The 13523-nt window shown below is 38.3% G+C and overlaps 2 protein-coding genes across 2 annotated transcripts; both read right to left on the bottom strand.

The window, feature by feature from the left end:
* Positions 1–143: 143 nt before the first annotated feature.
* LOC119021272 lies at positions 144–2298 on the bottom strand. The gene is made up of 5 exons (XM_037101460.1): positions 2072–2298; positions 1772–1942; positions 1217–1515; positions 937–1064; positions 144–659 (listed from the first exon to the last, which is right to left on the bottom strand). The coding sequence occupies exons 1-5, from the start codon at positions 2163–2165 to the stop codon at positions 470–472; spliced, it is 882 nt and encodes a 293-aa protein (XP_036957355.1). The 5' UTR covers positions 2166–2298; the 3' UTR covers positions 144–469.
* Positions 2299–2990: 692 nt separating this feature from the next.
* LOC119020367 (mucin-5AC-like) lies at positions 2991–9370 on the bottom strand. Its single transcript, XM_037099612.1, has 5 exons — positions 9178–9370; positions 6585–7256; positions 4534–4823; positions 4183–4310; positions 2991–3892 (listed from the first exon to the last, which is right to left on the bottom strand). The coding sequence occupies exons 1-5, from the start codon at positions 9269–9271 to the stop codon at positions 3691–3693; spliced, it is 1386 nt and encodes a 461-aa protein (XP_036955507.1). The 5' UTR covers positions 9272–9370; the 3' UTR covers positions 2991–3690.
* Between the last annotated feature and the right edge of the window lie 4153 nt (positions 9371–13523).

Raw genomic sequence — 13523 nt, forward strand, 5'->3', positions numbered from 1 at the left:
TTACTGTAGAGCAGGAGAGGGAAAACCAGATCAGTGAATCAGTGAATTAAGTTGTGTTCTTGTACAGTAATCTGTGAAGTTTGCCCCCTAACAACACATTTCTCTGACAACATTTTTCTTTCTATACATCCATGGCTGCATCATAAAGTAAAGTAAGTATTTATTATACGAAAAATGAACATGAGAACATCTAGAGCATGATGAGTCATCAACATTTTTATGGTTTTCCAGGAAGTTACAAACTCCTGTAGAACAGTAAAGCTTATTTACACTAATCAAAAATGACACCACAAATTAGTCAATGTGTGGGAAACACTGAATCACATACGTTCATCAGAACAGCAATGTCTGAATTTCATTAATGACTAATTAGTGATTGGATAAATGCTCAAATGATTATTCTCGTTAAGGAAATCATGATGAAGATCCAGCCTCTCACACACATGTTGTATGTTTCATTAAAGCTGATCTATAATTGCTTCTTCTCTCTCTCAGCATTAACAAATTTTCTGTTCTTCCTCCCTCCCTTTGGTTGACGGCCTCTCCTCCTGCCGCTGATCTGCTGTTTTGCCTGCCACTCATAGACGTCCTCCAACAGCGTGTTTCCACTGGGAGTGTAGTTGATGGAGGACCAGGTGAGGACAGAGCCGCGGTACGGCCTAAAATAACAAAAAAAAATAGTTATAAACATCATAAAAATAAATATAGGAAATGACATTTGATGGTAAAATTACATTGTGTTTTATCGTGTCAATCATTATTCTCTCATCATCAATTCCTCTCATGTGATTTTCTCACTGTCCTTTACTGCTTTTATTTGTTTATTTCTCAAAACTAGATCTCTGTGTCACTAATGCGACTGCTTTATAATAAGTCTTTAAGACAACAGTACAACAGTTTCACACCTAAAACACACACACACACACACACACATACCCGTAGACACCGTTGGTCATGTACTTGAAGACTTCTCTGTAGCTGAGAGGATAATCCCACATCTGGACGTCTGTCACCTGACCGTCAAAACCTTCAAATTGAATTACAGGCTCACCTGACCAGACATACTGAACACACACACATGCAGTAGATGTATGTTAGAGACATGATGAAGATAAAAGACACTAAACTGTCTGTAGACCTGTAGACAAAATCATTTTCAGACATGGAATATTGCAGGATTCATCTGTTGGTTCAGTATGCACTCCTCTGTTCTCACCTGATAACGTATCAACTTCCTGATGCTGATGTTGGAGCCGCTAAACACCTGAGCCACATTCTTTGTGGAGTCCAAGGTGAAGCAGAATCTGCTCCAGATGTCCGGTCCGATGGTTGACCAGAACCTTATGCTAGGTTTCATGTACAGTGTGTTGTAACTGTATTGGTTAAAGTTTAGTGTATAAACACCAAGTTGATCAACGTTCACCAGCAGAGGGGTACTGGATGGACTGAGTGTGAAGATTCTGGGGTTACTTGTTTGTCCAAAGTCAATGAGGTAACGCAGACACACCGACACACCTGCAGGGATCAGCGGACATAAGTAACTGACCATTTCTAGTTGACACAATAATAAACAAACTTGAAATGCAGCCAGTTGTTATTCAGATATGATCTAGAATTTAAATTCTATCATCTTATCTCATCTTATAGCTGCACGTCTTAACAGGAGAAATACATCTGAGAGCAAATCTGAACATTAAAATGTAATTTTGATTTCATATCCTGACATTGCGTTTCTGTTTGGTTATGAGGACTAGTTTGTGGTTAGACTTACTTCTAGTAGTAGGTGCTGTGGTCCAGGGATAGGAGGTGGAGGTGGGTATGTCAGTGGTGATGTAGTAAGTAGTGGAAGGGGTGGGGGAAAAATAGGGTGGATAGAATGAAATTCCTCCTTCATATTGAGACAAAGTGAACATCTTCCCCTTTAAATTCATTCCTTGAGGTCCTGCAGAAAGAGAAAGGGAGAGATAACACAGAAACCAGTTGTCATTTTAACTAGCAAGCTCAAAACCTCACACACACAATAACATTCACCTTGTCACACAGTGTGAGTTCATTTGGCGTGTGTGCTCACCCGGCGTCGTCCAACTTGTCGTTTTGAATTCTGCGTTCACCGGTGCTGACATCACTGCCACCACCAGAAGAGCATGAACCAGCTTCATCTTCATCCTCGCTCGGCCGATCAGAGTCTCTGCAAAAGTGTCTGTGTGTCCTCACTGTGTGAGAGTGTATGTCTGTCTGCTGGCTGCACTTCCTTCCTACTCTCACTTGTTGGTTCAGACATGAGCAGCCGCATTAGGTTTCATTTCTGTGTAAAGACACTCCCCCAGCCTGTCCCTGATTCATTTACACTCCCCTTTGCTCTCCCAGCAGTGTTGCACAATAACAGTCTAGTCTTTTACATTCACGCTTGTACTTACTTATATATTTGAACAGTTTTTAATTACTCAAGAATTGCTTTCTCTTATTCCTGGACTCTTATGTAAGATTACCCTTAAACACCTATCACAATCTGACCCAAAGTAAATTCAAAGCTATTGTTGAACTATTTGGAGTACATGCATAGTTTTTGTTGAATAGCACTGTATTTCCACATTTATGCTAATGTTATGCATATGAAATAGTCAAAAACAAGTGCTTAGGTGGCAAACAGCCTATTCAATTAGCAAAATGCATAAAAAAAATACATAAACCTGCAGAATTTCCAAGTTTGGGGTTTTAAAAACTGATATATATGTTACTGAATTTGAAATCTCATTGATGACATTTTGACATATTACCTGTAGGCTGGTGTGTAAGTGACTCAGGAGAGGTGATAAAGAAAACTGCGGGTGTCTTGTCCACATAATAGCTCATTGGCTGTTGTAGACTTTAAGGCGCGCATAGAAACTTTTATCTCAATCTCAGGATCTCAGGTGTGAATGGATTATGGTGTTTGCTGTGACATGAGAAGAGTCTTTTTGCAGATTAAAGGATGAAAACACATATTAGAGTAATGCTAATAAACTTTATTCATGGCACTAGCTAATTTTCTGATATATGCAGCTCAACATGATTTATAAAAAGCCACAACAACCATGTTGACTTTTGTTAAATTTATAAAGGTTAATGTATCAATCATCCAGAGGCTGGTGTGTAAGTGGTACAGGACAGGAGAGGACAAAGAGAGTGGGTCCTCTGTCTACATGATCACTCTTTGGCTGTTGTAGGCTCTAGACATAGAAGCTCAAAAATATTCTTCTTTTTCTTCTTCTTATTCTTATATATCATAATCATAGTAAACTTGATTCATAGCCCCAGCCACCTTTCTCAAAAGGTATGCACCACAAAGGAGTTTCAGGACCATCTGCAGTACTGAAGGTTGCCGTGCTACAATCTGAACAGTAAAGCCAAAATCAGTCAAATTAGCTAGGTGATATATTATTTCTACCCCTAAAGAGTGTGATATCCATCTTCAGTTAGTAAAAGCTTAACACACGTTAGAATGACACAAAATGTTGTTGGCACATTGGGGGTTTTGGCCTAAACTTTAGGAAACAAAGGAAATATAATCACACACGTTTATCAGATCAGCAATGTTTCAGTTTCATTAATGATTAATTATTGATTGGATAAATGCTCAAATGATCGTTCTTGTGGAAGAAATCACAGCTGAAGATCATACAGCTTTTCACACACATTCTGTATGTTTCATTAAAGCAGATCTCTTATTCCCTCTTCTCTTTCCACCACATTAACAAACTTTCTGTTCTTCCTCCCTCCCTTTGGTCGACGGCCTCTCCTCCTGCCGCTGATCTGCTGTTTCGCCTCCCACTCATAGACGTCCTCCAACAGCGTGTTTCCACTGGGAGTGTAGTTGATGGAGGACCAGGTGAGGACAGAGCCGTGGTGCGGCCTAAAATAACAAAAAAAATAGTTATAAACATAATAATAATATATAGGAAATTACATTTAATGGTAAAATTACATTGTGTTTTATCATGTCAATCATTATTCTCTCATCATCAATTCCTCTCATGTGGTTTTCTCACCGTCCTTTACTGCTTTTATTTGTTTATTTATCAAAACTAGATTTCTGTGTCACTAATGCGACTTCTGGCTGTGTCGTCTTTATAATTAGTTTTTAAGGCAAAGAGATACTTTAATTGTTTGTACAACAGTTTCACACCTCAAACACACACATACCCGTAGACACCGTTGTTCATGTACTTGAAGACTTCTCTATAGCTGAGAGGATAATCCCACATCTGGACGTCTGTCAACTGACCGTCAAAACCTGGAAATTCAATCACAGGCTCACCTGACCAGACATACTGAACACACACACACAAACACACACACACAGCAGATATATATTAGAGACATGATGAAGATAAGATTTAAGACACTAAACTGTCTGTAGACCTGTAGTCAAAGCCATTTTCAGTCATGGAACATTGCAGGATTCATCTGTCTGTCAAGTCTGATTATCAGACTATAGCTACAAAAATGCTGAACAAGATGAATTTGGTTCAGTATGCACTCCTCTGTTCTCACCTGATAAGGTAACAACATCCTGATGCTGATGTTGGAGCCGCTAAACGCCTGGGCCACGTTCTTCATGGAGTCCAAGGTGAAACAGACTCTGCTCCAGATGTCCGGTCCAATGTTTGACCAGAATCTTATGCTAGGTTTCATGTACAGTGTGTTGTAACCGTATGAGTTAAACCTTAGTGTATAATAACCAAGTTGATTGACGGTCACCTGCAGCGGCATCCTGGATGGACTGACTGTGAAGAGTCTATTTTCTACAGTGTTGGTGAGGTAACGCAGACACACCGACACACCTGCAGGGATCAGTGGACATAAGTAACTGACCATTTCTAGTTGACAAAATAAAAAACAAACTCATTACCACAGTTGTATGTTATTTAAGAATATGAATAACAAGGGATAATTTGTAAAGCAGCTGCTATCAGGGTTCAGTCCCACAGAGCCCCTTTAAACAAGGGCTTCATTTGTCTTAGCATAACTATAACTTCCAGATATACTGCACACTTAAAGCAGCTAAAGGGTGCTTTAATCTTGTGTTGATTCTGGTGATCCCTTGTGAACAGTAAGTGTAGTGTTCCCACCACCTTGTGTCATAAAAATCTTGATCCGGCTAGAATCATTTGTTCACTCTGATGGTTCTCCATACCAGTTCTGCTTTGTTTATGCTCTGTTTATGATCTGCGGTCATGCGTCTGCCACAGTAGGTTAAGCATGCTAGTCCTACACTGATTGATAGCATCCACAGATGTGTTTTCGACTAGTAAATAAAGCCAAACTGACTGAATACACATGCTACATGTAACAAGTCATTAATTCTTTAAGTCTGACCACCAGCTTATGTGATTCCCCACTGCAACATTTTTCTATTCACCAAAAGTTAAGTCCGTCTCAACTTTATTTGCTGCAGCTAGCTGCATTTTTTTTTCTCTCAGAAAAGGATACCTGCATTAAAATGAATGGGAAGACCTGAATTTTCACAGCTGATTTGATCTGAATCCAGCCTCAGTATAGATAAAGTATGTTGAGGTAATGCAAATGTTCTGTACACACAGCTTAACACCTGAATGACCTATGGTTTCTATCTAATTGGGTGAAGTGTCAGAGATGGCCAATTGAAACCACTGTAAAAAGGTACCTGTTAAATCTCCTCTGGCAGACTATCCCTATGTATGACATTTTACTATAATTTGAAAATATTCTAAGTATAACGTGCATTTTGACATGAGAGAGCGTAATACTGTTTTACTACTACACTTAGATTAACCTGGTCTCTGCTGATTATAAAAAACTTTTTAGTGTTGTTCTACCGTGTCCACAAAAATACAGTTTTTTGTTTTTGTTTTTTTTTGCTTAAAATGCCTTCAAATCTGAATTAATTATTCTTCGGTTCCTGTGATTTCTGTTGAATGAACTGAATGACTTAACTGTGGAGAATCTAACTGATCTAACCATGCATAGCTTGACAAAAGTTTAAACTGTTTTTTTTGAGTAGCCTGGAACAAACGTCATCTTAAACAGGTCATAGGCGACCTGGTGGGTCTGGCCAGGTTGAAAAACATCTGAAAACACTTAATTTCTGGTGGTACTGCATTAATGGACATAGTTTTGTAAAAAAAAATAGTACCTCTAATCCTATTATAACCCTGTCATATTACTTAATCACTGCTTAAAACGATACTGTAACTCCTTACTTTTGTAGTGTGTTCCCCCCAACAGTGATGTCTGCTCAGCATAAAAGCTAACACATGTTAAGTAAGGCAAGTGTAAAACAAAAAAAAACAAAAAAAGACTTTAATTCATATGTATAAATTACTCTCCGTCTATCCGCTCCCTTGTGGTCAGGATCCACTAAATGCAGCTTTAGTCTGGAGAACATAATGGAGAACATAACTCAAGCCTTTTGATGGGGGAACACTGATGAATTCTGTTCCTGTTCTGCTGTTTCCCACACAAGAATCCAAATTATATTATTTAATAGCAGAAACATTTTGGTTATCATATCTCGACATTGTGTTTCTGTTTGGTGATGAAAGCTAGTGTGTGAAAAGACTTACCTCTAACAGAAGGTGCTGTGGTGGTGGTGTGGGGACGCGTGGTGGTGGTGTGGGGACGCGTGGTGGTGGTGTTGGGACGCGTGGTGGTGGTGTGGGGACGCGTGGTGGTGGTGTTGGGACGCGTGGTGGTGGTGTACGGATGCTTGGTGGTGCTGTAGGAACGCTTGGTGGTGGGGTGGTGATGCCTGGTGGTGGTGTGGGGACGCGTGGTGGTGGTGTGGGGACGCGTGGTGGTGGTGTGGGGACGCTTGGGGGTGGTGTGGTGATGCCTGGTGGTGGTGTACGGATGCTTGGTGGTGCTGTAGGAACGCTTGGTGGTGGGGTGGTGATGCCTGGTGGTGGTGTACGGATGCTTGGTGGTGCTGTAGGAACGCTTGGTGGTGGGGTGGTGATGCCTGGTGGTGGGGTGGTGATGCCTGGTGGTGGTGTACGGATGCTTGGTGGTGCTGTAGGAACGCTTGGTGGTGCTGTAGGAACGCTTGGTGGTGGGGTGGTGATGCCTGGTGGTGGTGTACGGATGCTTGGTGGTGCTGTAGGAACGCTTGGTGGTGCTGTAGTAGGGACTGGTGGTGGAGGAAGGAGTGGAAGGCCAAGAGGGTGGAAAGAATGAAATTCCTCCTCTATTAAGAGACAAGGTGAACATCTTCCCATTTAAATTTAATCCATGAGGTCCTGCAGAAAGATAATGAAAAAGATGTCGGCATATATGAAAAAAAATGTTTTTACTTCTGCACCAATAAATGTTTCAAGGTTTAATGTGCTTAATTCTAATCATGGCATTTAATCATTAACTCTGTCTCTGTGACAACATAATGGACCAGCTAGCTAGCCAGCTATGCCACTGTCCCTTGAACATATATCAAGATTTGCACAAATAACACAAAGTATATAGTCTATATTGTCGGCCACAGCCTGAAGCAGCAAGTTGAAGTAGTGATTAGTTTGTGAGACAATCACTTCACTTCAGAGGGACAGTGTAGGCTACTTCTTGAAGCTTGTGTGTGACAGACAGTTGCCATCTTGTGGTGTTCCGAGGATGATCCAGATTTACAGATTTTTTTCTTCTTTTTTTTCAAACACTGAGGTGTCTGAAGCCATTTGATGCCAGTGCTGCTCATTTATGATACAGGCTACAGCTCATTGCTTCACCAGAACTAGTTAAGGAGTTCTTTAGATCTAAATTAGATTTGATAACGTCACCCTGCAGCCACTAAGAATTGAGTATTAACCTAGTCCATGGTATATACAACACAATAGCCTACCGTGTTAATCAGATTAAATTGTCTTGTAACACTATTTAAGTAGAAGTTTGGTGACATACTACATTTTTGTTATTTTCAACAAATCTCAAAATGACCGAAAACAGCAACATCTTGGTCCAATTTAATACTTTCTCTACTCTGCCTCCGGCACTCAGCCATAAATTAATCGGTTTAAATAAAAATAAACATGAGTGTGAATGTTTGAGAAATCATCTGCTTTAATTGAAAATGGTACAAACGTCGACACAAAGGCGACATTTGAATGCAGCCAAACTGGCTTGCAGCACAAACATCATAAAGTGGAAGTAAAATGGTTTCATTTGTTTCTGATGTTTTTGTGTTGTGCTATCCCTGAGCAGAAGTCACAGATTTCACTGACTCCCTCAACTGGAATGAAGTCACTTTTTGTGGACTTTTTGGAGGATTTTCAAAATATGTCATTTCACTTTATAAACCTTTTTTTTGTCCCAAGTTGTTGTTTTTATACTATATTTCAAAACCAATCAAAAACCATGTAAACAGAAGAAAAGGAGACAAAGACACTCTGCTCTCTGGAAAACAAACATGTCTGGGGGATTCGAGGGTTTTGGTTGCACGCCGGCTTGGGCTAGCAGTTAGCGATTTGTAAAACAGTAGGTAACAAAACAGAATTTGGGCTTGGTCATATATCAAAATCATATTGCTATAGTGATTTGAGACTATCCCATACATCGTCTTCGATTTTGGATATCATTACATTATGATATGGCTTAAGTATTGTAGTTTCCTGCTTTTAAAGGCTACATACAGGAAATTCATGTCATTTTCTGAACTTGCCAGACTGTTCAACTTGTTCTAATACTTCCCTTTACCCTGTTAATCATTATATCCACATTACTGATGTTTGCATATCAAACAAAGGTAACAAAGTAAAAAATACTTTGGCAAACAGGTGAGAACAATAACAATCTCCCTCTTCATTGCTTTAATATGTTATTAATATGTTATTTTATATGTTTACTGTTAATTCTGTAACATATGTCAGGCTTAATAATGCACTTGTCCATATCAAATCATACTGAGCCAGTATGAAGCCTTCAACTGGGAGACAACTCCTCTCTCATCAAGATAACAATAGGAAGTTTTTACTTTGAAATGCGTTACCTGTTTATCTAGCAGACATGCGCATGCACACACACACACGCTAAGATTCTCTTACGTCCTTTTTGGACATGTTACTGTGTTAGTTTCTTTGTCTAAAAGTGTGGTTTGGTGTTGTTTATATAAGCTGCTTTTCACCAGGAAGTAATTTATGTTTATGAAAAAAATGACATTTTGGTGTGTGTGCTCACCTGGTGTCGTCCAACTTGTCGCAGTTGATGCTACATTCACCAGTGCTAAAATCACTACCATCAAGAGAAGAGCTTGAACCAGCCTCATCTTCATCCTCGCTCGGCTGATCAGAGTCTATGCAGAAGCACCGGTGTGTCCTTACTGTGTGAAAGTGTTCATCCGTCTGCTGGCTGCACTTCCTTCATACACTCTTATTTCCTGCTTTAAGTTTTAAGTTTCATTTCAGTGTGAAGAAACTCCTCCAGTCCGTCTCTGATTCAGTCACAGTCCTCTTTTCTCTTCCACCAGTGTTGTTCAAGCTCAATAGCTGTCCAGTCATAATTCTACTCCAATACATTTTGCAGGCACATATTTTTAATAAACATGTATTTTTTTGACTTGGTTCTGTGCTCCATTGACTTTAACTAGTTTTTATTTCTGATTTTTTTTTTCTTTTTTTCAAATGATCCCAGTGCAGCCCAAAGTAAATTCAAAACTGTTGTTGAACCATTTGGAGTACATGCATGGTTTGGGTTTCCCACCCCCCAAGTTTTCAGAAGCTCTGTCAGTGCCTTTTACTTTAAACTGCAAGAGTTTGAAGACACTGAATTATTTATTTTCTCACCTAAATGTTTCAATTAAAACATAAGCTGACAGATTACCTGTAACTGACCCTGTTAGATGGAAAACTCAATGCTTACACTGCATATAGTCCTACGTGGTCCAAGTTCAGTTTTTCTAAGAAAAGATTCAGGTGGCTGTAGAAGAAAATGCCCTTTAAAATACCCCTGCCTGAGAGTAACAAGGGCACATTCTTATTTCCATATTAAACACTCACTTCATCTATACAGAAGAGTAAAAACAATCGTTTAAGTGGAAAAACAGGATATTCAAATAGCAAAATGTGTAAAACTACATAAACCTGCTAAATGGTTTGAGCTTTATAAACTAATATAAATCATATATTGCTGGATTTGAAATCTAATTGGCAACATGATACATCTTTCATCTTAAGGCTGGTGTGTAAGTGGTAAAGGACAGGAGAGAATGAATAGAGCAGGTCTCTTGTCTACATGGTCACTCACTGGCAGTTGCAGGCTGTAGAGCGGACACAGAATCTCCTATCTGATCAAATCAGCTGTCAACCAAAGGACTGCAATGTCTGAATATCCGATGTAGAATGATTATGTTATTTGCTGTGAAATCTATTTTGATAAGTCTTTTTGCAAATAATAGGATCACGTATACTGTATATACATATGTGTGTGTGTTTGTGTGTGCGCATTCGTGTATATTCATATGATAGAATAATGATAAAAATAATCAATCAACTTTATTCGAGGCACTAGCCACCTTTCTAAAAAGGTATGCGCCACAAAAGACCTTACAAAAAAATATACATCAATTGTGTTGACTTTTTTAGTTGTTGAGATTTATTTTTTGTAATTTTGCAACAAAGCACAGTGAAATGACAATTGTAGCCCCTTCGTGCAGCTCATACATATAACATACAAACATTTAAATTACGATAGAATAAAAAAGAAAACATTTCAAACAGCACCATATACTGTACTTACATAATTATATGTGCTAATAAAATAAGGGGGAAGAGTTGAGGATACAAGCTGCTCTGCAGAGTGAAAAGGCTCAGGCTTTTTAACAGTATTTATCATCCATTACATATCAGATAAAGTTTAGGAAACAGGAACTCAGATATAGTTTGTGCTGTGTTATACAATCATCAGTGTCTTAACAAACTACGTGATGGAACCAAGATCATCCAGAGAGATGTGGGTAGCAAGGAGGATGTCTCACTTTGCTGTGATTTCCCTGAACCACAAAACACATCACAGTGTTGGAGTCTCTGTGACAGAAACACAAACAAAGTCACGTCCTTTGTATTTTCTGGGAATTTGAGCATGAATGCTTTAATCATGTTGTATTTAAGGTAAAGTACAAACAACATTCAGAATATACAACCGAACAGTTCACATGATTAAAATTCAGACAATAAAAAAGGTTGAGGTTTTGTCGTGGGGGTTTAGGATGATTTTGATCGATGGCCTCATGCTTACGGAGCCCTGTGTCAACTTCTCTTTTCACAGATATTTGAAGAAGCCACACACAATCACAAACTGCTGAACTGACAGTAAAGTGATATTAACATCCATCATCTTTCAGTTCCTGAAACTGACCTCAATTGAAAGGATGAGCATTTTAGGAAAGACGTGTTAGGTGAAGAAATCAATTCCACTCAACTCCACTTCAGTTGCAAGCAATTAAGAGTTTCTCACAAAAAGTTTTCTTTTGTTTGGGAAAGATCATCATTGTGGTTTAATAAACCAACATTGAATGTAAAACAGAAAACAAATGGTCAAAGTCCAACATTTTATTGATCCTTCCATCCACCTGGTCATGCACCCTCTGCACCCATCTACTTCTATACTATATAAATTGATTTAGTACTTTAATAGCATAATTTTGAGGTACTTGTACTTACTTGAGTAATTCCATTACATGCTACTTTTTACTCATACTTCACTCCATGTTATAGGTAAATACTTTATATTTATTTGACAGCTTTATTTACAGTTTTGGCTAATTAATACAAACTGTAATGATGCATTTTCATATATCAGGATGATATTGTATTATTATTGTAAATTCACAAGACATCCAGCAGAGTATAAAATAATTAAAATGAGCTCCATCTTTACCAGCAGCTAAAGTTATAACACATTCATTTATCAATATTCATAATACAACAATATATTATATACATTTTAAGAGTGTTATTGTACATTTTGAGGCTTTTTTAAATGCTGGACTTTTCCGACAATATGGTGTTGTTACCTAATTAAAGGATCTGAGTTCTCCTCCAACACTAACAGAGGTGTAGTGCAATTGTAAGAGAAGAGTTATGGAAGCTTTGTTATTAAGTTTTGCCACAAGAGGGTGTGAAGCGCTGGGCCTGAGATCCTGTCAGGAGCAAACCAGTAGATGTCACACCTTGCTTTATCTTTTCTTTATATAGGCCAATTTATATCATAAAGCCAATGACTAGAGCACCATCAAGTGCAGTCAGACAACAGATAAGCAGAAACAACCATGGACAGTACATATTTTTGCAGTAAAATAAGAAAATCATAATGCTGTTTTTTGTGTGTGTGTGTGTGTGTGTGTGTGTGTGTGTGTGTGTGTGTATGCTGCATTTGCTATTTTATTGTGATTGTCTCTTTTTGCAATGGTTTGTTGTTTTTGTCCCACAGCTGATAAAGAAACATTCATTATTTTGTAAAAGGACACAAAGATGATTTAAAGATGTTCAGACCTACAAGCTTTTACACTCATTGATTTATATACAGATTTTTAAAATGCTAAACACAAGTTATTTAATGTAATGTACAGATTTCCTTCAACTCGTGGAAATACATTTCTAAATAAACATGATAAGCATATTGGCAGACTTCCCAGTGTGCATTGTTTGAAGGGTAAAACTTTCCTGAGACTCTTTTTTTTTAATAGTTTGAAGAAAACATGTTTTCGAAAATTGCCACTTGTCTTTAATACATTTTGAGAGAAGACTGTTCTTTTTTTCTCAATAATGAAAAAAAAAAACAACCTAACATGCTACCCATGATCAAGGTTAGTATTAAATTTAGTCTTTACTTTTAGTTATCATTATGTATTTTTGCTAATGCTGGGACAAAGTAAAACCAGATGGTGCAGCTGCTGTCGTTTCATGTGGGAAATAAAGAATTGACTTTTTAAACTACTCTTCAAATGTGAGTAATTTAAATTCAATTATAATGATTCAACGTCAAATCTTAAGTTAACTTAAGACGTATTCTCAAGTTCGATTAACTTTAAATCGTGTTTCAAAAAAAAAAAAAAAAAAAAAATCTAAAAGAAGATTATAAACAATCATTCAACCTCAATGGAGTTAACTTAAATATTTAAAGGGATATTCCGGTTTTCCGCAGCTCAAGGATGAAAATGTATGATTATTACTCCACGGAAATGCAATCAAAGTTCCTATGTGTCTTGCCTACCAGTTTATAACAGTTAGCAGACAGGGAAAAAAAAACGTAATTGAGCATTTCTAACTTTAGGTATTTAGAGGAGACTGCAGAACTCGGTAACTCGTCAGGGCTTCCCCACAACAGGAGGCTGCTGCAGGAGAGTGGTGAGTTGTGTTCACTTTACAATAGAAATCCGGCTAAGCTAGCAGATGTTTGATGCTTCGAGCTATGTGCTGGGACCCTATTTGTACTGTTGCTGAAGTTTGGTGCTGTTCTGAGCATCATTTGTGGCTATGGGTGGCTTTTTGATGGCGGTTTCATCTTGGAAGCGTATGCTGCAATGT

This window comes from Acanthopagrus latus, chromosome 6, assembly GCF_904848185.1.
Source record: "Acanthopagrus latus isolate v.2019 chromosome 6, fAcaLat1.1, whole genome shotgun sequence".
NCBI classification, from domain to species: Eukaryota; Metazoa; Chordata; class Actinopteri; order Spariformes; family Sparidae; genus Acanthopagrus; species Acanthopagrus latus.

Excerpts from the sequence above, each read along its gene's own strand:
- LOC119021272 (XM_037101460.1), bottom strand. The coding sequence starts at position 2,165 with ATGAAGATGAAGCTGGTTCATGCTCTTCTGGTGGTGGCAGTGATGTCA. Across the intron at positions 1,516-1,771 it reads CACAGCACCTACTACTAGAA|GTGTGTCGGTGTGTCTGCGT; the intron begins GTAAGTCTAACC and ends TGATCCCTGCAG. Across the intron at positions 1,065-1,216 it reads GGAAGTTGATACGTTATCAG|TATGTCTGGTCAGGTGAGCC; the intron begins GTGAGAACAGAG and ends GTGTGTGTTCAG.
- LOC119020367 (XM_037099612.1), bottom strand. The coding sequence starts at position 9,271 with ATGAAGATGAGGCTGGTTCAAGCTCTTCTCTTGATGGTAGTGATTTTA. Across the intron at positions 4,824-6,584 it reads CACAGCACCTTCTGTTAGAG|GTGTGTCGGTGTGTCTGCGT; the intron begins GTAAGTCTTTTC and ends TGATCCCTGCAG. Across the intron at positions 3,893-4,182 it reads ATGAACAACGGTGTCTACGG|GCCGCACCACGGCTCTGTCC; the intron begins GTATGTGTGTGT and ends TTGTTATTTTAG.